Below are 25983 nucleotides of genomic sequence, written 5' to 3'. Positions count from 1 at the left end.
CTGCAATGATTTACTCACTGTGTACAATAAATTGTGTCAGCAGAACTGAAACTTTGCATGTCAACATAATTTATGGAAACCATAAAAACACATGCATGTACCTATTTTTACAATTTCAAAACTCAATTAAAGAGAGATTGAAAGTTACAGTTACTGTCTCCTTAAGAAGTCAACATACTGTAGCAACATTGTCGATCCAGAAAACTGCACCTCCTGGAACTGGGACCATGGATTTACTGTACTTCTGATTTCATCAGATTTCAAACAAATTCAAATATTATGTCTAATTTCAGCATGCATTTGAGAGTAAGACATGCTAATAATCTTACCTAATTACTAATCTAGATAGGTGATGTACTTTATTCCTAAATGTACTGAAACTGCCTCAAATCTTGCCTACCAGCAAAAGGTTCTGAAAGAAACAAACATGGAATACTATATCACATCAACAAATGTATGTAAACTAAATGATCACATGTCTTTGTGTAAATGTCGTACTTCTCTTCTTTTTAGTAAATGCCAACCAAGGTCATGCCACCCTACCTAAGTACTGGGGTGAATTGTCTCAGTGACTGACAGATAAGGAATGTTTATTGTCAAGCTCCCAGGCAATATTTGCAGCAACTCTGGTGTATTCGTAAACAAAGTATCAAACCAAGATTGGTGATTAATTTAGGTACAGTACATGTTCATTTATCTGATCACAAAGTTATCCTGGAATTTTGTTTGAAAGTGAAACAAATGTTTCTTTCAATAGTTTCCAGCCAACTGTTTCTGCCACAGTAAAACAGTATTCCTCATGCACCTTCCTTCTCCTGAAGAATGGTCATTTGGGTCAGATGTCCTTGTCACTGTCCTGGAGAATGACTGTCTGGTCCTAATGTTATGCTCTCTGTACTGCTGGATGGTCCTCTGGTCTGAAGAGTCCCTCTTTGATGGTCATCTGGTGCTAAAGTCCATCTCTCCAGCCTGGAGGATGGTCATCTGGCCTCCATTTAGGAGTCAACAAGTTACATTATCATAATCAAAATCTTCATGTAGTGAAAATGGCTGTACATCATCATTTGAGACCTGAGAAAATTGAAATAAACAAAGAGTTGAGTCATTTTCCATGACCAACACAAGTCACAATTTCTAGTGCATAGTTGTTTAATTGAAAGTATTGAAAAGGTAAGTCAAGGTATGGTGTCTCTATTTGTTATGTCAAACTAGAAAGCATTTGCAAGCAAAAGCGAAGTTCCAGAGACCAGAGCAGCGGAAGAAACAAGAGAATGTGTGACAAAGATAGGTGCAGAATGAAAGAGTGCTTTGGATTTTAATATTCAAGCACATACCTATAGTTAGGGCTGCTAGCAGTAAAACACCATAATACAACTAAAAGCAAGGCAGTCCACAGATTACAAATGCCTACATGTACGGTAAAAACGCAACAGATACATACGGGGGCGACAACGCACGGAAATGTATATCAGACGACATTCTCGCGAGCCAGAGCAATAATTTTCGCTCCGCTGACCTACGCAAACAAATCAATCGCTTGACGGGTAGCGCTGAGTTGTTGCCGTAAAGAGGCGCGTGGTTTACGACGATGATCAGACGAGAGGAAACATCGGACCATGGATCTATTTTTTACATCCATGATCGGACCTAGGCCGTTGAAATTGAAAACCGAGGCCACATGCATTGTCATTTGATTAAAAGCACAGACTAAAACAATTTTCATTGCAATGTCGCTGTTTTCACAAGATACTGACCGTTTGATCTTGGAAAGTTGAGCTGCTTTAATGTGCAGCCAACGCATGCCCTTGCGGTGACAGGGCTGTGTGTTACCGGACTGATATAGGAAAAACCGCTGGTGGCTCCTCAGAAATACAGCGGGCAGTTTCTCCGCCAAAACAGCCGATTTTGAATCCAAATTTTGCATTGATCTTCGTTTTCGAGCACACCCACCTCGCCTAGGTACACGATGTGCCCAGCCGTGCTTGTAAACTTACAAAAAGCCAATTTTTCTCTCTCTATGCGAGCGAAACCCGCCGCCATTGTTATCTCATGAGCATTCGGGCGAAACAGTATAGCGCCACGTACGGCGAGTATTTAGAGAAAAATAAAATCAAAAAGCAACAAAAAACAAAGCGAAAGAAAGCTAGAATTATTAATAGCTGAACGCAATATGATAGTCGAGCAATGCAGAATAAAAAATAAATAAATAAACACACAAGAAATGCCCGTAAAACCCGTCCGAGCTGAGCGATGACGTCATAAGCGTGTCGCAATGCATTCTGGGTAATTAAGGTAAAATTTGTGTATAGCACGTTCTATGATAGTAATACCGGAAATAGAGAAAGAAAGAAAGAAAGAAAGAAGGAAAGTGAGCAAAAACTAACAGTTCCAGAGCTGGTCTCTGGAATGTCTAATTACTAATACCAAATTTTGAATACAAAAAGAGGCCATTTTTCTCTAGACTTACACATGCATTATTTCCCAAAAAAGAACAATGTCATATGAATTGAACAATGGCCTACATAAGTATCGATCACAGAGATAGTTTTAGTTGAACTATTAAACACTATTGGGGTATTTGTATGATCTTGCCAAGGAACAGTATATTGTAATTTGGACTCTGTTGGTGAAGTAAACCCTATGACAATCTGAATGATATATGAGGATAATTACCATTGTAATACCAAGCACAGGCCTTTAAGTTGACAGGTGGTGTGTGTCCTGACAGTATGGTAACTTGTCTTCAACTTACCTCTTCAGTGATGGCTGCATGTTGCCCTGATGTTTCTCTGAGTGAAGTACTTGCCATTTCCAACAAAGTTTGCTTCGTCATTTGGCATTGTGTGGGGCTTGGTGGAATGTCCTCTGCCTCTCCTGGTAGAGGTCTGACTTCATGGCTTTCTGTGTGTGTAGGGAAATTATAAAGAGAATGAGATAAAAAGTAGTAATTAGGTAAAATGCACATTGGTGCAAAACCTATCTGATCAGCTGCTTTCATTGACGCATTTTGAAACTTTGAATGGAATGACTGAATGATGTACAGTCTTGTTTATGTGATCATCAAAATTTTGCTCTTTCTCAACAGATTGCAGTAACTTTCTCCATTCCAAAACTTTGTAAAGTGAGCATGATTTATATTCTTGAATGGAAAAGAATAGTGGAAAATTATCTGATGTAAAGTATAAGCAAACATTTAAAATTTTCAAGGTACATACATTTGTACATGTACATGTACCCCTTGATGCAAATGATGAGACATGAATTTTTACATGACCAGATCTTTCAAATGAATTTGTGTTCAGGATAACTAACATGTGCATGATATCTCGGGAGACTGTCCTACAACATGGGTATTCACTTCTTTTGTTGGCAGTGCAGCATATCATGTCAAACATTGTCACTCTCATACTCTTGTATTTGGATCAAATTAAAACCATTCAAAAGATGGGACACACTCAATATGAATGGCAATATCATGAGACAGTCACTATGTGAAAATTTTACAATAGTACAGACATGTACATGTACCGGTAGGTAATGTCAGGGTTAGTTTTAATGCTGAAAAAATCTCTATTGTAACTACGGTAGTGTACGAGTACTGGTAGATACATCAGACCCAAATTCATAACAAAGGTTTTGAAGCACATACCTGTATCACTGTCAACCTGCGTGACATTTTCCAAGTTTGACAACTCTAATTTCCTTTCATCAATACTTTTCTCAGTATCCACTGTCTCTTCACCAAACACTGCTTCAGTGTCTACTGAAGTTTCAGAAGTTTTCATTTCTGATATGTTTAGTACTCTTGTGTTATCCTGATTGGACATTCTTTGTCCAGTTACTGGGTTTATCGGTTCACCTTCCTGTGCAGAGCTGTCAGAAGTCTTTGATTCATTATCGTTCAAAGTTTTACCATGCACTTTTTCAGCGTCTGTCCTTGTTTGTTTTCCCTCACCAAGACATGAAGGTTGATATGGAATGTCTGTGTCGCTGTTCAACTCATCACTGTCTTCACTGCTGCTGACAGCGCCCTCATCTTCCACAAAATTGTCCACCTGTCAATCAAACAACAGGGATATATTTAGCAGCTGTTGCCCTCTGCTACAGATCAGTACAATCAGTACATGTATAACGGAACAACTTATATGATAATAGAACATTCTCTGTGCATTTTTTCAGCACGTCAACGGTGAGTTCTGTTCAATACTCCCCAACAATATCATTTTATCTGTACTATACTCATGTGTAACTTGTCAAAAGTGGTTATTTACATTTGTTTAATGTGCATCAGTATTGCTGATGAGTATAAGTATTTAAGCATGTGGGGCGCTGTAAAATGATCTATTCTCAGGCCTTTGTATATCAGCTAGTAGAATTATGGGTAAAATATTGAATTGCAAAACGTACATGACTTTTGTGTCAACATGTACGTTTACAAACATTTTTCTTCCTACAGGAACATCTGGTTGTTACAAAGATACAGAAATCTACACAGCCAAGCTGTAAGAAATAGAACCTTAATGCAGAGACAGAGTGCTTAGATGGTTGGAACATCAGCTTTAGAGCCAAAGTACCGTAGTTGTTAGACAATTCAATACATGGTGACTGTTACGGGTGGCAGTGTAAACATTAAGAATATGTTTTTTGAACTGCCTTTTAGAGCATTTTGCTTTTGCTTCACCAATCAGCGCCATCACTTGTTTATCATCTGTCTCTCCTCCGCTGCTATGGCACAGTATGAGTGCTATCACGGTACAGTACTGTATCCTTCATGTTAACAATGCTCTATAATGGGCGCTAAATTTCTGTTCGACCATGATTACTCAGTATATGATTCTGTTTTCTCCATTTTTTTCATGCTAAAACAACAAGGGAAAAGACTTTTAACACCATGAACACAAATGTTGATATGACAGCAACACATGTAAGCCCCTTTGCAATCTGGTACTCTAAATACTAAATTTTGGTACAGATACAGCTTCGTATTGCACTCATCAGGCAGCTGAGATGATATATGTCATAGAGTGTACCACCATTGTGCCCAAACGTCATGTATACCTGCTGCAGGAGTTCTTGCTTTAGATGCAATGTACAGTGACACATGTAAGGAACAATCTGCAATATTGTAATTTGTAATCACAATTTTCTACCTTCAGTAACGTTCCTCCAGTTGTGTCTGGTGTCCTCATCAGGAATGTTGGTGCTCTAGTCCCTTCTTCTAACACCTGCATAAAAGACAATTTATCAAACAAAAAGTACATGGTTGGTATTTTTTGGTAAAAAATATTCTGAGAGTGACCATGGTTCAAGATACATGTACCTGGGTGCACGCTGCATTATTATACATGTTCAAGATACATGCACCCCAGTACAGTTGGATTACGGTATAAAACCAATGTATTGGTGAAAATGCATGTTTAAAATAATACAGCATATTGTCTGAATATTTACCTCAATGATCCTGCTTTTCATCCGTTGGCTGGAAAATATTTTACACTTTTCATGTCTTTTGTTGAAAAGTTAAATAAATTTACAGAAAACATGCTGTACCAGTATGAAGGTCAAAGACAGAAAGAAGCTTGGATATGTATGAAGCTTAACTACATGTACCTGTGACCCTGCAATTGAACTTTGTGGTGAAAAAATAGTAAAACACAGAAAAGACCCAAATAAGGCAATATGGTTTAGATATGCATGTGATGATAGAAAGGATGACTTGGAATGTATTACTGTTAAACTATAACCTGGTTATTGTGCAAACACTGGGGGAAAAGGTGGACGTTGATGTAAAAACAAAGCGCTGTAAGCTCAGTAAGCAAGCTGGCAAAAAATACATAATATTTTGCATCTCATTAACAATTTAGTCAAAAATTACAGGTAATCCAGGAGATAACAAGTCTTTTGCATCACGCTTGATAAAATATATTGAGTTTTGCATATGATACCTTGGGCCAAAATATATCTTTGGAAGTCGTGTGACCCTGCAATTGAACTGTTGTTTTGTTCTTTTTATTGTGTGAACCAAACTTCCCCACAATGAGCACCAACTTTATGACAGAAAAGTTCAAATACAATGGGTAAAACACAGAATTTGAATGGATTATGGTACAATTTACTACAAATAAACCCATGTACACAAATATGCATAGAGAATTTCATGTTTTTTATACCATTTATACATGTTGGCTTATTTTAATGCCATCATTTGATCTTTTTGGCATAATGGTAGTTTGTCTATAGCACAACGTGTGTCCTTTCTGTTCAGGAGTTGACAAATTTGGTTGCACCAAAATTTGTAATAATATATTTTTACTAAAACAATGGATTCTCTCACCTCCTCCTGCAAATCGTCACTTGACTGCAAAGTCTGTATTTTATCATCATCTGTCAGATTCACTGCAGTTGATGTCCCTGTATCCTGTGTTTGTGCAGTTGCACTATTGAGTCTCTCAGCATTGCGGAGATGAAATCCTGCAACATCCTCTGTGAAACAAAAAGCCAAAATATTCTACTCAATGACAGTATATTTATAAATTCAGATTGATAATTTTCTACAGAATGAAAAACAAATGTGTACATGTAGTTACTTTTTTTGGAAGGCTTTGGATCTTGCACAGCTTCTAGATCACATGAGTATTGAACAGTCAAGAAAGAAATGAAAAATGTTGATAAACTAAAAAACAGGCTGCACGATGCACTAGTGGGTAGGTGATTTGACTGGATAAAAAGGTGGTGAGTTTGCAGTCCTGGTGTTGCCATTGAATTCACCCAACAATCTACACAGCAGTCTGATACTGTAAGTACATTGCTTCAGTTTTTTGACCACTTGACCGTAAAGTTAAACACAGCTGCCATTTGTATAGCACTTCAATTTTGTGACCACTTAGCCATCAACGCAGCAGTGTACTGTTGGAAGTTCAATTTATTCTTTCAGTTTACTCTTTTGACATTTAATAGCCCGCAGACCTGGGGCAAGTCTAGCCCCATTGCTAAATTGGCCAGGTGATGGCTACCCCATCCTTTCAATGGGCGTTCACCTTTTGGATGATGGAGTCAGTGACAAAAACATAATAAATGTACTGGTATCATATACATGTACATGTACTGATACATGTACTTGTGCTGCCAGTATGTGTACAAGATACCGGTGGAAAACTTGCAGCACAAGATATCTTGGGCACATTCTATGAAGATTGCAATTTGCAGTGAATATTATGCCGCAGCTGTCTGGTCTGTCCTCACCTGCAGTCAGTGTTGTGAATGAGTTCAGGAATTCTTCATAAGTTTGTTCAGTATTCCTGAATAATGCATCCAATGCATCTGGTATCCTGAAATCTTCTTCCTTGTCACTATGGTTTCCATTCATTCTTCAAAAATCTTCACACATTCTGCAGACAAATGTACAGATGATTCTGACATGAGTATGTGTACCAGTTACTGGTAGCTCAGTTTTGAGCAGTTTCTTCTGATACAGAACATTCAGAAATGGTACTTTACAAAAATGGGAAAATAGTTTGTTTTTTAGATGTTTGTTCTACAGCAGGCATTATTTGGTAATATTGTTTCTAGTCATCACTCACATCACTTAGAAACCTGTGCCTTTGTGTATCTTTCCCCATATTTCGGTGGGTGCAAAAAATAATTATAGTCCCCCCCCTCAAAACAAAAACAGCTACAACAGAAACATCCGTGAATGATTCACAATATCATGTCAGAAAAGAAATGACTTCAGTAAACTCAATGTTTGTGAAGTTGCCAACTCTTTCAAACCATGAACAGCTAAAATGAAAAACAGGAAAAAAAAGAGTTGACGTGCACACTTTGAAGTGATGCAAGTGGTGACCAGAAACAAATCAATTTGTTTTGCCTAATGCTGATTTTTTGGGTTTATTTTTGTTCCGTTTGTAAACACAATTGTTTTCGGGGTTTTTTTACTCGAAATGGTTTACGCCAAACAGTCACTAATGCAGACTAACATATGTGTGTAAATGTCCGATATCATTGATGGTAGCTGAATTATGCCGCTGAACATCTGATGTTGACTTTCAGTAATGTCAGCATGACTCTAACCCTCAGTAAGGAGGCAGAGAGTCATGCCGAGCTAGTCCTGGGCAGTATGACAGCCGTCAAACCGCACCAGGGACTTATACAGGGTTAAGGTAGATACCTGTGAACGGCACCATTGAACATATTTATAACTTCACCCAGAAAATCATCCTACAGTTGCAAACGCCATCCTGACGATGCATCTAATTAGGGACACTGTGAAATCTCAGTGCGAGCACTAGGTTCAGCAAATCAGTGTGTTATTTGTAAACATATATTCATTTGAGAAGATAAAACCAAGACGGTATCGTTTTTTCTTTATTACAGTTGCTTTCTAGGGGAAACACTAATATCGCCCGATGGTATCGATGTATTTTTCGTCAGTCATAAATTTAAATATTACAGTACCTATTCACAACGGGTTCAAAGAGTAATGTACAGTAATTGTAAAATTGGGAATTACCCGATTGCTCTCGACATGCTCAGTCGCACCTACACATAAAAACAGCAAGCAGTCTTCACACTCGCTGAGCGTATTAGTGTGGTACCAATACAGCGTCAGCGGAAATGATCAGTGTCTCGGAAATGAAAGCACCCCCACTTCAACATCTGAAATACCGTAAAGCTATACTTACAGGACTGTTGTTGCAATAAAATATGTGCCACTGAAAAAATAACATTGAAAACTCAGTCCCTCGCGTACCACTGCACGTTTCTTCGGCTGACAACGCTCGACCGGAAACTCTTATGCCTCGTTCACTACTGAGTTATCATTAATACAAAAAATAATCGAGTAAAAAGCAATAATACCGCGGTGTCTCGAGTGATTTGTTGTTTCTTTGTATATCAAACAATAACAAAATATATCATGAAATGCTAGATTAATTTATGCAATAAATCTCTGATGCAATATCAAGTTATATTATAATCATTAGCGAACGAGGACGAAAGGTGGTGGTCGTCCATATTAGTTTTCAGGTTTTGTTTACCGTGTGTGCTGTAGGCAAGCACTGATTAAACCTTAAATATTCCAACCTTTTGCTGTTCAGGTAAGCACTCTCATTTCTCAAAATGTGATCCTGATGTAATTTAAACATAATTTTTTATGAAGTCGACAATAAACGTCCAGTTTAATTCTTCAATCGAGCCTTGGATACCGAATAGCGTCCATGGATTTCGATTCAGCACGGGTTGTCATAATGCCATTTTGCATTGTTTACTGTTGTGTAAAAATACACTAAAATACGGGACTTAGCGAGTGACGAAAGGGCATAACGGTTGACCTTACTGTCATTAGTTTCGGCACCGTTCCGCCAGTGTGTATCGTTGTCATACTCGACTGACCTTTCATTTTCGCGGGAACACTGAGCTGAGGGAGCTCACCAGAGGAGCACAAAGATTGCTGAGATCCCAGATTGCTGCTTCCTAGTTGCAGTACTGTAGCATGAGGTTTGCCTTGGCATTATCTCTTTGGTCGAAAAGCGTCCGACCCACATATGCAGGAAAAACCTCGAGCTACAGTACTATGGCTAGCGCCTCAATGATTTCTCCCGTGTGATCTTCAGTTTTTAATACTTTTATGAGTTGATGAACATTTGTAGCGGAAGTATCAATTTTAAAGCAAGAGAAGTTCATACTTTGGATGTCCCATCTCAACATAAACCGACTTTTCCAGACTTCTTTAACCTCTGCTCACCCCAACCACCGATACCTGCACTCAGGGTTGTAACTTGCAAGCTAGGTTTACAATGTATCAACCCTCCAACCACTCTACGTGGTTCAGACCTTCCGTACTTCTCCCCATCCCTTGCCATATCCCTGTGTAACTCTTTGGAGGAAAAATAAAATTTTTATGATTTTCTTAAAACTAACACAGTGAAACTTTTTCTCTAAGAACTTTTCAATGAGCCCCCACAAGTTGTAGATCAGAAAAGAATGGTAAAAATTTGAGTCCAAATATAATATTTGTCCTAAGGCGCATTCTACCTCGACGGGATACAGTCATCGAAGCTGCACTCAAAGGTCATAGAGGACCCATATGACCAATCTAATATTTTAATATTTATTTCTTACATGCACTACAAATACGTCTCAGTGCGATTTACATATTTTAAAAAAGAAACAGACAAATACTAAAAACCAGCAACGGTACCATTCTCGTACAATAAACAAAAGACCGTGATAAAAAAAATTTTAAAAAAATTAATTGATAAAAATAAAATGAAACAAAAGACTGTGTTAAAAAAACATTATGAAAGCAGCAGAATAAATTAAAAAGTCCCAGTTAAAAAAAAAACAAGTCCCAGTTAAAAACCATACAGAAGATGATCTTAAAAACTCAATCACAAATAGCACTGATTAAAAAGATGAGTTTTTAAAAGACGTTTAAAACAGTCAACAGATCTGGCGTTGTGAATTATGCTTGCACAGGTAAGATCACAGGCTTTTACTCATGATGATAATATTGATGATATCCTCACTATACGCTTGGGCATCATCAATGTTACTGTCAAGAGCACCATGCCTTGGGCAAGCAACAAATCCTGACACTGCCCTTGCTACATGTATCATTTGTTATTATTTGAGTGTTTGATGATTAATAAACACCATCTTCAGTTGATAGAAAAAGGTAGTTTTCTTACAATAATAATTGAAGAAATTTTAAATATTTATTGTTTCTGTTAAGGATTGAACCATTTTGATAAAAGGGTATAGATTAAGCTACGTATGTGTTGCCACATGCAACCAGTCCCTCCAGAAGGACCATAATGCAACTAAATCTACTTATTTTGGTTTGGACCCAAAACATACCATACAAAATAATATACCACAAAGTCTTTTGTTATTTTGACTAGACAGACTGCAATTATTGCCGTACACTGTATCTAGTAACCAGCCATTAATAACTGATGGCAATCGGCACTATTTTAGACAATTTTAGCATCTTGTGATATTCCTAAACTATTTCTTGTTTTCACAGAATGTAGCGCACTAGACCAGAGAAGAGGATTTTAGAGGACAGTCCAAGATGTCGATGCGGACCAAGATCAACGGTTTTACAGCATGGGTCAACTTACGACTCATGCCGTACAATTTACTGATGAGCAATGTTTTAATGGACCTATTGAAAGGGACAAATATGAAGATGCTCATAGAAAGTAAGCAATCTAGATAACATTATATCAAGGGAAATCTGACATTCAGATGAAGTGACCTTCTTAAGGTCAAGTAAAAGTGTACTTTTCATTTGCATTTGTGTGGTCATGTGTGTTGATGATCTGTGGCGTTTTGTTTGCAACAACTATGATACTATGGATGACATACCGGTATGTTATAAACTGTTTGAAAGATCCATGTGACATATAGACACTTTCTTGTAATAGCCTACATGCATTACTCAACCTTGGCTCGAACAATTAAATTATAGAATACTTGCAAAAATTTGTAAAATCAAAACTCTTGGGAGCCTGACACTGAGTTCCTATAAGAGCAAATTCCCAGTTATTAAAGGTATCATTGTGAGACCATATGTATGTATGTATGTATGTATCTACGTATCTATCTATGTACAGTGTATCTATGTATGTATCTATCTATATACAGTGTATCTATCTATATGTTAGTATGTATGTATGTACTGGTACATATGTATCTATGTATCTATGTATGTGTATCTATGTATCTATGTATGTATATTGATTGTTAAATTTACAAGTCTGTGTACAGTAATCCACCTGAGTGTCACCAAATTTTTGAGTTGTAGTCACTGTTATTCGCCACAATGACTTTAACTTGTATTGTTTCCTCTAACACAAAACCAAATAATTATTTTAGGTAACCGTACATGGTTTCTCTACAATAGGTCTCACAGGCATCGAAAACAAGAGAATTCAAAGTTTTGATGATCTAACCCAACAACAGAAAGTTACAAGAATGGAATGGATTGTAAAAGAACTAAGAGAATCGTGAGTGTTGTTGTCATTCTTTTCAAAAAGTGTTACAAATTTTGGCAAATATCCTTTCAAATGCAAGCTGTTATGCTTTTATAACAGTAATTTGTTGTGTATTTTCACAATGAAGGCACCATGCTCCTTTATCACAAACTTTCCTGTAGGAAACTCTGAACCATTCTTTCAAATTCCAGTAACTCCTCGAGCTTCCACAGACAAGAGCAGCAACACAGCAATATATTGAAAAAACTGAAAGTTCAAATATCTGTCCTCAAGTCTTATTCTACCTTACATGTGTATTACATCATTGATATCTGTATTTGTTACTGATAATCATAGACATGTATCTATATCATATTATGTGTGTGTCCTTCATCAGGAACTGTTCATTGAATAAACAACTTGTCAAATGTCTGACTCTGGATACATAAGGAGGTTATTCTCTTTCAAGCTTTCGGGTTTTGTTAAAAATAAGCTTAACCTCTCCACCTCTGTGTTTTTACCCAATCACATTGCCATAAATAGTAAGTGTGGGTCAGTATACTGGAAATAGAGGTGAACAGGTTAAGTTGTATTAACAATAGAACACCAGCAAAGACTTGTTGATCATGGGACAGCAAAATCATTCTGATCATTGTAAGACCATGGCATTATCCGATACTTGATGTGAAATTTTAATGATTTTCCAATTTTTCCACGCAGGGAAATCCTTCCAGAGGATGTCTATGTAGACTGCAGACTGTTTGCAATGAGACATGCTGAACATGTAAGTAATAGCTGCACATTTTGCTATCTCAGTGCTACAGTTTCAATCTCTCTAATTCAAGCCATAATGATACGAAATCATTTTGCCGTGTGTCTTGCATGATTTGTTTACGTCAAGAAAACCAGGTTTCAGAGGGCATAATAAGTACAGTACCGAAGTACCCATTAAAATACATAGTTGTGACCTACATACATGTACTAGAGAAACCCATAAACTCTTTGAAATGCATGATGCCAGTGCTCTTTAAAAATCATCAAACAATAACTTATTTAACTGACATGCACATTCCCAAAGTGTGCTAATTCAGGTTTTTGCTGTAGTCTACAGTACAGAAAGCAGTGTACATGTATAGCAAGCCTTCTCACCTTCCATTGTAATGCTTTCAAAAGAAGTGGTTTTGCTGATATTCTATTTCTAATTGCTTCTCCTGTAGTGAGTAGGATTTGGTCATCCAGAGGACCACTACCATAATGGTAATCCAGTGGTCCTGTTGGCTTGTCTGGTAGTCCTCTGTTCATTCTGAACGTCATCATTCATCTTTTCTTACAATGACTGAAATAACATAAACATCTTACCTGTGCATTACTTTGGAAGGAAGACCCATTGACTCTTCTATTTTCACAGGTGTTTGATTTGCTGTGGAAGCTGATAGAACATGATATTTGGTTTACATGGGAGAGAATGGAGTTCATGCTACAAACTGAAGACAGTATTATTGCAGAGGTGCCATTCAAGGTAGAGTCAAGATTGCATCTTTCTGCACACAAATAAAAAAAAGTATAATGAAAATTGTCATGATTACAAATACCTCTACCAATTTCAACCCCATCCCTGTTTTCACTGGGACAAGAATTCATCTTTGTTTAATCACTATCACAATGAATGATACATGTACGTATGGCTGTCATCTGTACTAAGTGGTCTTCCGAAGGTTCAAAACAATGACCTGCAATTTGGAGGTGCATGGCCTTACTTTTCTTTTCAGGTTGTGAACTAAATAGTGAATATTTTTGATAAGACCAGTGTGTTGAAACATACCTAGTTATCATGAATCTTCTAAAGATTAGGATTATGTCATTGTCAAAACAGTGTTGATGTCGAAATGTATGAAACCAGTAAAATAAAAAATACCGCTTATCTGTTCACTTCAATGTCAGAAATCGTGACCACTATACTGGTACACAGTTATGGGTACAAATTAGGTCAAAAACAGATTGCCAATGTCCGCAAGCTAGAATGCACCTCATTGACTCATATTTGGACTCTCAAACTTTTACAATTCAAAGTTCAACTTTCAAGGTGCATACTACAGTACCTTAAAAAAGGTTACTACTTTGTTAGGGAATAGAGGGGATGGCAGGTGGGGGCACAGTTAAACAGAAGGCTATTCTGTGTAGATCCAATATTGCATTTTAACTGGTCAATTTTTTCAAAACCCTTTAAAGATTAACAACAAAAGGTATTATGTGATTCCGATTTTTACCTGTGTATTAAAACTTGAACATGTGAGCCCATTTTGAATTTCAATTTTTATACACACAGTGGTCACCTGAACCACCGCCAGCAAAGAAGAAGAAGAAAATAAAGAAATCTACATCCCTGTTGTCTGGATTTGGATCTGCTTCTGTGATCACCGAGTCCCTGCCTACAACACCAGTAAGTGGATCATGTTGGAGTGCGCCCTCTATGTCATTTGAAATTTTACTTTGTTTTATCTTGCCAAATGTGAAACAGAATTCAGGAGTTTCACTTAATGTGGAAAGGAAAAAAGAGATTTACAAACGAAAACAGTGATTCTAAATATATGTTGATATATTTAGGGGCCCAAGCCGACCGGCTGGGACCCTATTGTTATTGCTCAAGTTCTACTGACTTCCTCTTCTTCTTCTTCTGCCATTTCTTTGCTCACCTAGATCTCTCGAACGGCTGAACGAAAACTTCTCAAACTTGCAGGGGTAACAGGTGATGGGTAGTACTCGTGCACCTGACCCTTGAATTTTTAATTAGTCATGTGACCTGGCTACAATTTTGAAATGAAAATGTTTTTTACTGTCCCATTTCCATAAAATTTGACCGATCCAAAATCTTTTCGCAAACTTTATAGGCAATACTACCTAGATGCTATATATGAAATTTCAAGGAAATTGACCTGGCGGTTTTTGAGAAGAAGATTTTTAAAGTATTATTTTTCTGATTTTTCAATGACCTTTGACCTCCCCTATACTTCTGCAGCTAAGCTATATCAATGGCTTATTCTGGCCTATGTAAGAGTCATATCTAATTCTGGGCAATCCAATAGAGCCAGAGGTCTGATTTTTGGTATATAGGGATAACCACGGAAAACAATTTTTTAAATAAAATGTCACATGACTTCCATGACCTTTGACCTCAAACATACATATATGTCCATAACTAAGTAACCACAAGTGCTACAGCCTTCATATTTGGTATGATGGGAGACCTTATGACACTACATCTTGTACCTCATTAATTATGCGCATATCTAATTCTGAGCCAGCTAATAGAGCTAGAGGTCTGATTTTTGGTATATAGGGATAACTTAGCAATACAATTTTTTTGACAAAATGTCATGTGACCTCAATGACCTTTGACCTTAAATATGAGTATATGTCCATAACTCAGTAACCACAAGTGCTACACCCTTCATATTTAGTATGATGGGAGACCTTATGACACCACATCCTGTACCTCATTAATTATGTGCATATCTAATTCTCAGCCAGTCAATAGAGCTAAAGGTCTGATTTTTGGTATATAGGGATAACTTAGCAATACAATTTTTTTGACAAAATGTCACATGACCTTCATGACCTTTGACCTTGAATATACGTATATGTCCATAACTCAGTAACCACAAGTGCTACACCCTTCATATTTGGTATGATGGGAGACCTTATGACACCACATCCTGTACCTCATTAGTTATGCGCATATCTAATTCTGAGCCAGCCAATAGAGCTAGAGGTCTGATTTTTGGTATATAGGGATAACTTAGCATTACAATTTTTTTGACAAAATATCACGTGACCTCGATGACCTTTGCCCTTAAATATGAGTATATGTCAATATTCACAACCACAAGTGCTTCACCCTTCATATTTGGCCGCCATACTGGATTTTACATAAAACATGCAATTCCCACTGACACGTACAGTAACTATGATGAGATGATGTTCAAAATCATACTTTTGCAAGATCGAATTTTGCACATAATATCATTAGTACAAGATCTTTCAACCATGTTATCCGCTTGGGCCCCGCCAACGCTGCTTGCAGCTTTAATTATGTGTATTTTTGTATGTATTCTTGTTCAAAGATATTTATATTTTCTTTCTATTACACTCAACAGGAGCCGATGCCAGAATATGACAAATTTCCTGGCTATGAAATTGTGAACAAATATAAACCACAGCGGAAAAACTGGCAGCCACCGGATGCTGATGATTGCATCATAGAAATGATAAATGCACAATTACAGGTAGGCAGTTGAAAGACTATGGGATGCAAAGTAAATTCTATGGTGCCTGTCATTTCTAATCATGTACCGCATGATTCCACCTTCATTATTGATTTGATGGAAATTGTAATGAAAAAAGTCTGTAGTCTATATTTGCACATTATTCTGTTTTTGTATTACTACTGCAATTACTAATGTACATGTACCTCCATGATAATATTTATACATTGTTTGTATATCTGTGTGTTTGTATACTGGTATGAGTACACATTTGTTGGTCAATGACCCAGATTTTGGAATGATGACGCAAACAATTGTTGGCAAAAGTTCATGAAGATTGCCACATTGTGTCACTATGAAAAGTTGTGTCTACATGTTGTGTATGTGTATGCTGCTTTACATCTCTTTTGAGATTGGTTGTGGCTAAGCCTTTAAGTCTCATATTTGTGCAAGCAACATGCTTGTTGCTTACTTGTCTTGATGCAATCATTCACATGAAACTTTTCACATGAAATCTTCATGAAATTTTGAGATGCAATCAGACATTATTTTCTTCTCTCAAAACAAGTTTTGAACAATGAGAAGATATGCTCTATATCACCATTGTACCATGTTATATGTGATACATGTAATATTTTGATTTTATTGTATGTATGTGTACCGGTATATATTGATTATCTCAATTTGTATAAATACAGTACTTGATTGTTTGCTCTTGAGTGCTTTTGAAAGATCCTACATGGTGCCACAGTCAGGTTCTTTATGTATGTGTTGGAAACACGGTGTATAGAAAATCTGTGCCTAAAAAGGCATGTTACTGTACCCATTTTTCTTAAAATATGTGTTGACACAGTGAAATCTTGTGAAAGATGTTAATAAAGTATAATTTAGAAAAAGCAGCCGATGATAACAAAAATGCTTGAGCCTTGATGAAATTAGGTGCACGCTGTAACAAAATAAACTAAATTGAAATTTGTTTCTGTTACAGACTGTACGCGAAGGAAGACGATTGGTTGTCACAAACATGGATGATTTGGTCGATAGTCGTGTCCTGTGCGCATTGGTCAATTCATTCGCACCTGGGACGTTCACAACTGAAGTCATGTTAAACGACAGGTGGACAATTAATCTGGCGCTGAAAGTGTTTGAGAAAATTATCCGTTTGAAGACACCTGTTGATTCTGAAGACCTGGTGGAGGTATGTCACATTTGAAGGCTATCTGTAATTTTAACAATGTCAAAGAAATTGTCATTACAGTAACTTGTAATCAGAGGAGAATGTGCATTGACTCTGTGTTTAATGTGCCACACACAAAATTTATTTTGCTGTTTACACTTTGTTTACCCACATGTGTAACTATGCACTTTTTAAGTCAAACATTGTTTTGGTAATCACACCGGTTATGTTCAACTCACTCCAAGATTTGCTGTCAGTTTTTCTCACACAAAAAATCTCTCTGCTTCAGAAACCAAATGCTGCAGTTTGACATTTTATGAAAACTTTTCAAATCGGTCGTTTCTAAGTGTAGCAGTTTGCTTGATATACTGTGTCATTGTTTGTGTTTCAGGCTGATCCAATGGCTATGTCATCATACATGTGTGTGTATTTCATGTGTGGTTACAAACTGAAGCAAGCCAAAGCTGTCATCAATAGACTGGTAGGTCGTGCGTTTTTTGCTTTTCAATCAATCAATAAATCAACTAACCAACTCTTCCCCGGTGACCATATTTTATTTTTCAAAATAATACACATCATGAAAGTTGGTATATGCATTAGCGCTATGGTATACTGTACACTTATACTGTGAAAGATAATATAGAAATGGAAAATTGCAGATACCAGTCTAATGCCTTCCCATGGACATTTTGAATGGAGTTTCAGAGTAGGAACTGTCAGGATCATGTATGTTAAGTATCGTAAAGCAATGTATTGGTTCATTCCTCTTTTCTGATTTTTTTTATTTATATGGACATTGTAATAATCTCATAAACTTGAATAGTTAAAACATACAGCTACATGTATTGTTTATGTAGGGAACTTTCAAATTTCATTTAACATCTTACATGGTTGTCTTGGTGCATGTTCTTGATTCTCTGCATTACTATCATCATGAAGTGTTTAAATTTTGGGTGGACCAGCAACTACTTTTGAAGATATTCGAACTCTTTCATCATTTTTGTCAATGACAGAGTGAGCTGACCCAGCTGATCCGTGAAGCCAACCATGAGTTGGAGAATTTCCCAGCGATAATCAACACCATGGCAGAGTTGAAAAGAAAGAAAGAACTCAAAAGCAATCTTGAGTCTTATGAGAGTGGTGAGTGGATGTCACCTCAAAACACAGAAAAACACTCTAGCTTGAAATTTTGATATTTATTGATATTTAAGGTAGTTTATGCCTTCAATCAATCAATCAATCAAAAGCATTTATATAGCGCCAAAATCCATTACTGTAATGTTCTAAGGCGCTGAACAAGACTTAAAAATCAGAAAGCTCTCTCAAAGAGATGCGATTTCAAGCCCTTTTTAAAGGTGACATGCCTTGAAAATGACTTAAGCTTAACCTTAAACTTAAAGAGAAAAATATTATGGAAATTTTAACAATATTTGAAATTTATTATGGCTGCCAATTCTGTGTTAAGTCTTGAGAAAAAATTGATTTTTTGATTTCCCAAAACTGAGATGGAAAAAATGTTTTTTACACCAAGAGCTTTAAAATGAGTCCCCTCAAGTGGTAGACCAGGAAAGTACTGAAAAAAATGAAAGCCTGAAAATCAGTCCCCAAGACATATTCTTCCTTTCTATTTGTGAATCATCATCTGCTGAGTTCAAGTACACAACATTGTACTGAGCAGAGTTAAGGCGGTGATCATACAGAGATGTACATGTATTATAGGGTTATTCACAAAATATGGCCCTGTATGGACGAGGGCTCAGTGAGTGACGTATTGGACGAGCCGAAGGCTAGTCCAATATGTCACTCACTGAGCCCTCGTCCATACAGAGCCGTATTTTGTGTATAACCCTATTATTATACACCTCCCTCCATTAATCGTTCGTATAAACTAATTCTATGGTAAATTTTGAAGGATGCGGCACGCACAATATGAGTGGAACACGCGCAATTGTTGAAATAAAATTGTTACAAAGCCCTGAAAATTGCGCGTCGCGCGTCTCTCGTATTCGGGACTCCGCGTACTATACAAAATACGGAAAGTTATTGGACGGTCAAACTCCCATAGGTTACGGCAGTAGGTGTATAATAATGGTGTATATACTGATAACTTGATAAGTTACTGATAAGTTTTGTATATTGACCCAAAATATCACTGAAAACAAATATATGCTGTTCTCATTAAAGTTTTGTTCTGCGCAGTATTTCTTGACAAGTCTCTCACTCACCAAACGGTCATTACCTTAATGCATTCTCTGCTAGTGCTCTTGTGTAGCAATGAAACATTTAAGATTACACATTTTTAAACACAACAGTTGTCTTTTTTTTCACAGAGTATAAAAGACTAACCAATATCTATGACTTGGATGAGTGTAACAAATGGTGGAGACATGTTGATGAAATCCAGGCAGAGGTAATGTGTTCATACTTTTCCTCTTTACAACCAACTTTGGTTTAAATTGATTCCTTTTTCCCAAAGTTGAGCACTAATAATTGCAAAGTACGGCTGAAAAAGGTTGAATCCATACATCCCTACAGGTATTCCCTACAACCATGAATATCAAGACAGTCTTCTATGATAGTTATACAGTCACTCGTGTGGAGTGACTGCGATAGTTAGTGTCTAAAAACTCTGGCAAATTTACAACTTTTCTCATAGATTTTCTTTGAAAAATTCTGTTGATAACGTTCTTTCTTTTCGGAGGCTGGCAAGGTGACAGATTTCTGCTATTGATCACACTCTATGTCAAAATATCAGAGATAGGAAATTAAGATCACTGACTGAATAGAAATTTTATAAAACTTCTAATTCTCTTGAATGTGTTACTTTTCATAAATTATGACTGTATTTCAAATATTTTAACTTTCAGACAAGAGCTGTTGTAGCTGAGAAAATGAAGCAGAGGTTTGATACCATGACAGTGCCTAGGTAAGTTCTTTGTTCTTCTATTTCAATTTTTTTAAAATGAAAGATTTTTCGTCACCTTTTCAATTTGTTGAACTATCTTTGGACATCAAATTGCTGGGAAAAAGTATTTGCGCAGTCAGTAAATAAGATATCTCCTTAAGACAAACTTATAAAGTGTAGATATCATTTCAGGTAATTCTGTGATAATACAAGTTTCAACTTTTGCTCATGCATTGCTCAGTGACACAAAACATATTCTCTTTCATAAGCAAGAACAAGTTTGAAGTCACTACACAAATTTTTGAACAACAACACAAATAAATCACTTCAAATTATCAATAAGTGAAATTCAAAACTGCCATTATTATTGTTTATTAAATCTGTAGCGAAAATCAATTTCTGGATTTTCACAAAATCAATATCATAAAAGTAGATTTCTTCAACAAGTTTTGAAAATGAGTTCACGCAACATGCAGACTAGCCAGGATATGTAAGCTGGTTATAATCTGACAATATTCCCAATACAGATTCTGCCATAGAATTCTTGTGACAGTACCTTCATCCATGATTACCATTGATTTTCAGAAATAGTACCGTAATCCATGATTACCGTTGATTTTCAGGAATAGTACCTTAATCCATGATAATACTGTTGATTTTCAGGAATATTACCATCAATGATCTGTGTCTCTCCATGGTCATCAACCTCAGCTTGACTGGCGGGTCAGGGTTTTACCTTGCCAAGTTCAAAGAAACATTTACACCAGACAGGAGAATAGTTTTGAAACATTTAGAGAGTGGGGAATATATTGATGACTTTACGCAAGCCAAAGGCCAAAAGAAAAGTAAGAAATGTCTCTTTATCCTCTTAATAAACATTTCATTGGATTTGAACTTTAATTCAGTAGGGATATGTATTTCCATATTGCTCGGGAGCATAGAATTTTGTCATTGAAATTCTGCTTTTTTTTATTTATTAAAGGCTCAGTTACTAAATTTTGACAATATTTTTCTGTACTTTTCTTCCGTACGGTATACTAACTATAGTTTTTTGGTCTACTTCCCAAGGCATTTTGAAATATCCTGTCTTTTGCTCAATGATACAGCTTGTCAGTGAGTGATACGCACTGTTATTGTTGAAGATGGAATTCAAGTCTTGACCTGAATTTGATCATCAGCACTAACAATGTAGGACACAGATACGCAGTCAATGTCAGCAGGCTGAGTACTGGGTATTTCAACACCCAGAGGGAAGGAGGTTAACTTGACAATATTGCTGACACATGTAACAAACACCTGACGAAGAAGATGTCAAAAGTTACACTTCCTTGGACTAAAATATCAGCAGCTGTAGCTCACTGTTTATAAAATGTTAAATATTCAAATATTTTTTGCGTCAACTAATAACACTACGGTGATATCACTCAAAATCAAAGGTGTTCCTAATAACCACACAACTCAGTGTTTCTGGTAGCATGTAGTGGGAAGGTTCCTATACGTATACAGTGACTCAATCATGATTTTCCGTTTCTCCACTAGTTTCTATCAGGAAGATTCTAGGATTGCCAAGAAGTGAAGTGATTGATATTAATCCATCAGATTATCCTCAGTATGAGGTAAGTTACTGATTGTAAAAACCTCTGTATCATGGTCACGTCGGTCTTATGAGATTTTAACCTTCCAGAAATACTAAGGTGTTTGTGACATTGAAGTTTATTGAACATTACTTCATGATGAAAAAGTTGTAATTTTAGAGTGATGTGGAAGACTTCAGATTAGTTGGATGAGATAGAGGCTTTAGTAGAAATGTTTTCTTTGAGACCTGTACATCAGTCTACACATCCTAATTACCATACCCGTGTTACTGCTTTCAGAATGCACTTGTTATTTTGCCAGTTCACTTGGGATTGAGTCGCCAGAAATCTAACTGTGCAGTATTTTGTTTCTTTTGACAGATGTACTTTGAAAGCCAGTCTCGGAATAAAACATTGAAAGCTGGTAGCATGTGAGTATTCAAATACCATTCTGTATGCAACCCTGTCAAGGTGTATTTCTCCCCGACAGACTGATTTCTGCATGCTACTTACTAGAAGAGTTGTGTACATGTATTTTTTGGACCCTCTCCCCTAAATCTTGAATCACCCTCCTCTTTTTTTAGACAGGATGGTTGTCCCTTCAGACAGGAAAGCGTGAATCATGGATAGCACAGCTGATCATGTTTTGTGTACAGAGACAAACCTCTCTTTTGGTAGTCTGTGAAGAGCAAATTGCAAACTTATTAATGTTTCTTTCACTTATTAACCCCTTGACATCCATTGCCAATATTATCCTCATTATCAATGATAATGTAAACACATGTAGGTTCCTACAAGAATTTTCCAGCTCTCAAGGTGCATAGTAATTCAACATGGCAGCAGAAATTTCCAACATACAAGGTAGTTGAGGGGTTGAACTTTGCAGCGTTTATGAAGTTTTGACTGAAAAGCTGTGCACACTCTGTAAAGACATTGTTCAGGCTGCTTATAGAATACAGTGGGTTTCAATTCAGTGCTACAACTCTGTAGATAACACAGACACATTGTACGTATAATGTAAACGATTAGCTTGGGTATCACCACACATTTCAAAGTCACTGACTCATTGTTCAGTTACACTAAACCAGCATGGGGCAAATCTGTCTGGACTGATAGCTGAACAGTTGATTGCACTTGATCAACAATGTAGCTGTTTTTAGTAACAATTACAGCTGAAGTTAGAAGATGTTTGCTGAAGCTCAAACTGTCTCACATACAGAGTTGTAGCACTGATTGAAACCCACTGCATTTTGGGTAACAGCGGTACATACATTGCATGTCAAGCCAGTATATTGCAAGAGCGCCATCTTGTGGCAAGTACCCCATCACACTGAGTCATGATGTTGACAATCTTGTTGCTATGGTTTCAGTTTCATGTATCAAGTTTTCCCCGGCAACACGCTGCAGTGGGAACTTCTCTACTTCAAGGCGGCCAAGATGGGTGAACTTGACACTGTGCAGAAACTGGTGGTCTTCTTCAGGAAGAAGAGGCCGTCCTTCATCAATGCCAAAGAGAAACGTACAGGGAATACAGCATTACACTGGGCCGCTAGAAATGGACACTATGTAAGTTTCTGTAAACAATAACAATTGGTGAAACCCAACAAAATTTCAACATGGTCTGCAAAAAATACTACAAGGCATTAATTAAAATATAACAAGTAGTACTACGGTACACTGTAAAAAGCATAAAAAATACAAGATTAATTTCTGTCAAAAAAATTTGTCGAATTCTTCTGGTCACAAGAGTTTATTAATGAGGATATAATTTTACCAGTGAAATTACTATTATGATATATGTACAGTGTATATACATATACTTCATTCCATTCTGTCATTTACATGTAAGTGACACTGGTCTGTATTTTTGTTGTTGCTATTACTATGTAAATCTCATCCCCCAGAGGCACTGTCTTGTGTACCTATATTCTTGTATTGTTTTGTGTCCAAACAGAGACTTGTCCTGTATCTACTTGAGAGTGGTGCGTACATTGACTCTAAGAACACAAATGGAGGCACACCTTTCTTCTGCGCTGTTGAAGGGCTCTCCAAGGGAATAAGTCAGGTAAGCTAGCCGTGACATCATACTTGTCACATGACATCATCAATCCCACAATGCATCATTGACGATATCGCACCCAACAAATAACAGGAAATTTGTCATATGTTTGAACATCACGCAGACCTTTGTTCTGAAACTGATCCATCCACCATCTCTATGGTTGGATGGATTGGTGGATCAATATGCAGGAAATGGGAAAAGGTCGCATTCAAGTGTTTTCCCAATGCAAACAACGTATTGCCTTATTTATTGCAAGAATACATACCTGTACCAGTACTTTCTTGAAGGAAACCGTGAGGACGTACAGTTCACAGTATCAGTTCCCGTGATCAAAGGTCCCTCCTTAAGACATGGTTTATTATTCAAACCCTCATCAAGAATCACTGTATGCGGGCCATTTCCTGTACCTCCACCCTTGATGTGACTTTTACCACAGGGAAAAGTTTGCACTTAAAGTACTTAAGATACCACGAAAGAAGGAAATGAATTTGATTGATGTCCCTTTGTGATGCCAGTGTTTTATTTCATGTCATTAAAAGTGTTTCACAACAACAACAGTGATATTATGTGTTCGTAAAAAGTTTATTTTTGTGTTTTTATTTCTCCTCCTTGCATGCAAACATAGATGTTTAGATTAGCCATGGGACAAGGAAACACATTTTCCTCTCATCATAAAGTGGTATAATGAGATTAGTTTTATTTAATCACTTCTTTCGTGTGTATCTTTGTAACTTTCTTTCTTTCATTTTTAATATCTTTGCTCTCAACATTCAATCCCTATTTCTTTTAAAGTGTGGTATACATATGTGACTTAAGTAGTGTATAGCTTGACAGTGGATATCCTCAACCGTTTAAATACATTTACATCCGTCATGGATCCTGTGACCCATCTATTCTAAAATTGCCATCACCATGTCAACACGTTTTTTGCAAAAGTTAGAAAACACAGGTACATGCATGTACCATAAGTGTTTTGGAAAACTTAGTACCATTTCTGTTTTCCCCGCAGTAGGATTGCATTACAAAATTAGTAAATTAGTAAATTCTGAGGGAACCCTGTTGACTAACATGACTGGGGAACTGTCTGAAGTTTACTTACGTACCACTCTTAGCAAAAACCACTGAATTGTGTGGAGAACAAAGCTCAAGATTGTTTAATTTTCCCCATGATGTCCGATACTGATACAAAATGTAGTGTTCTGTAAATTGTAATAGTGACTGAACTACTGTGTTTGATGGACAAAGAGAACCCCAGTCAGGCTTTGATGCATGCACATATTCCGTAAACACTCGGCAAAGAATGGAAAGATCTAGTCATGAAAATGATTTATTACCGGGAAGCAAACCCTCACAAGGAGGCTTTTCCTTGGTGTTTAATGGCTGTGAGCATCATGATATGACTTCTCAAATTTGATGATGAGCTCAAATAAGGCCACACAATATATGTACCATTATACTTGCCATCAGGAAATAGAATGGTCGGCTGGGAATGTTTTATTTTGGAAGTTTTAATTTTTAATGGGGTGTAACCAAAAAAAGGAAAATGTTGGCAGAATTTTTCATGATTTTTAAAAATTTAATTGCAAAAAAAACTGACAGTTTTGATCAGAGTTTAAATAGGGTAGGTTTGCTTACCTAAAAAACACACATACCGGTACATTTATATTTTGCATAATACCGGTAATGTAGATGTTAAATGTTGTGAATGTTCAATAGAGAACTCCCTGCACCATACATAATAGTGTACAAAACCTAGCAATTGGTACCTTATTTGCATATTTTTCTATCAGATTTCATACGTTATAAAATTTTTATTATCTTCTCCATCTGTAAGTTGATATGAAGGCAATGAAAACCAATCAAGGTCTTTCCGACGACTGGTACAATACAAATTAAAAATGAAATTGAAATGAAAATGACTCGTGATAAAAATTAGACCTGAAGACATTTGTATTCTTCCATAATCATCATTTCTGTTTAAAAACCTTTCACTGTTGTTTCATCAGACATTAGAGCATTAGATGA

The 25983-nt window shown here is 36.7% G+C and overlaps 2 protein-coding genes across 3 annotated transcripts in view; one reads left to right on the top strand and one right to left on the bottom strand.

Annotated features, from left to right (window-relative positions):
- Nucleotides 1-38: 38 nt before the first annotated feature.
- LOC139136775 (immunoglobulin A1 protease autotransporter-like) lies at nt 39-8789 on the bottom strand. 2 transcript variants are annotated; one of them, XM_070704614.1, is made up of 7 exons: nt 8682-8789; nt 7243-7465; nt 6335-6483; nt 5151-5225; nt 3650-4055; nt 2753-2901; nt 39-1071 (listed from the first exon to the last, which is right to left on the bottom strand). In XM_070704614.1, exons 2-7 carry the CDS (start codon nt 7364-7366, stop codon nt 1003-1005), a joined length of 972 nt encoding a protein of 323 aa, XP_070560715.1. In that variant the 5' UTR covers nt 7367-7465; nt 8682-8789; the 3' UTR covers nt 39-1002. The 2 variants fall into 2 exon arrangements, with proteins under 2 accessions (XP_070560715.1, XP_070560706.1); XM_070704605.1 differs by having other exon boundaries at nt 7243-7388.
- A 216-nt stretch (nt 8790-9005) lies between these two features.
- LOC139136765 (uncharacterized) overlaps nt 9006-25983 on the top strand; it is a 35487-nt gene continuing 18509 nt past the window's right edge. Inside the window, exons 1-17 of the mRNA XM_070704594.1 lie at nt 9006-9095; nt 11027-11204; nt 11909-12011; nt 12699-12762; nt 13387-13497; nt 14305-14418; nt 16133-16261; nt 17229-17438; nt 17809-17898; nt 18431-18557; nt 19748-19827; nt 20285-20343; nt 20986-21167; nt 21862-21938; nt 22278-22327; nt 23267-23462; nt 23851-23961. Of these exons, the coding sequence (XP_070560695.1) occupies nt 11075-11204; nt 11909-12011; nt 12699-12762; nt 13387-13497; nt 14305-14418; nt 16133-16261; nt 17229-17438; nt 17809-17898; nt 18431-18557; nt 19748-19827; nt 20285-20343; nt 20986-21167; nt 21862-21938; nt 22278-22327; nt 23267-23462; nt 23851-23961 (1833 nt within the window). The 5' untranslated portion in view covers nt 9006-9095; nt 11027-11074. The remainder of the gene's footprint in view (nt 9096-11026; nt 11205-11908; nt 12012-12698; nt 12763-13386; nt 13498-14304; nt 14419-16132; nt 16262-17228; nt 17439-17808; nt 17899-18430; nt 18558-19747; nt 19828-20284; nt 20344-20985; nt 21168-21861; nt 21939-22277; nt 22328-23266; nt 23463-23850; nt 23962-25983) is intronic.

Source organism: Ptychodera flava, chromosome 1, assembly GCF_041260155.1.
Source record: "Ptychodera flava strain L36383 chromosome 1, AS_Pfla_20210202, whole genome shotgun sequence".
NCBI lineage: Eukaryota > Metazoa > Hemichordata > Enteropneusta > Ptychoderidae > Ptychodera > Ptychodera flava.
This window is presented reverse-complemented; position numbering and strand designations above follow the sequence as displayed.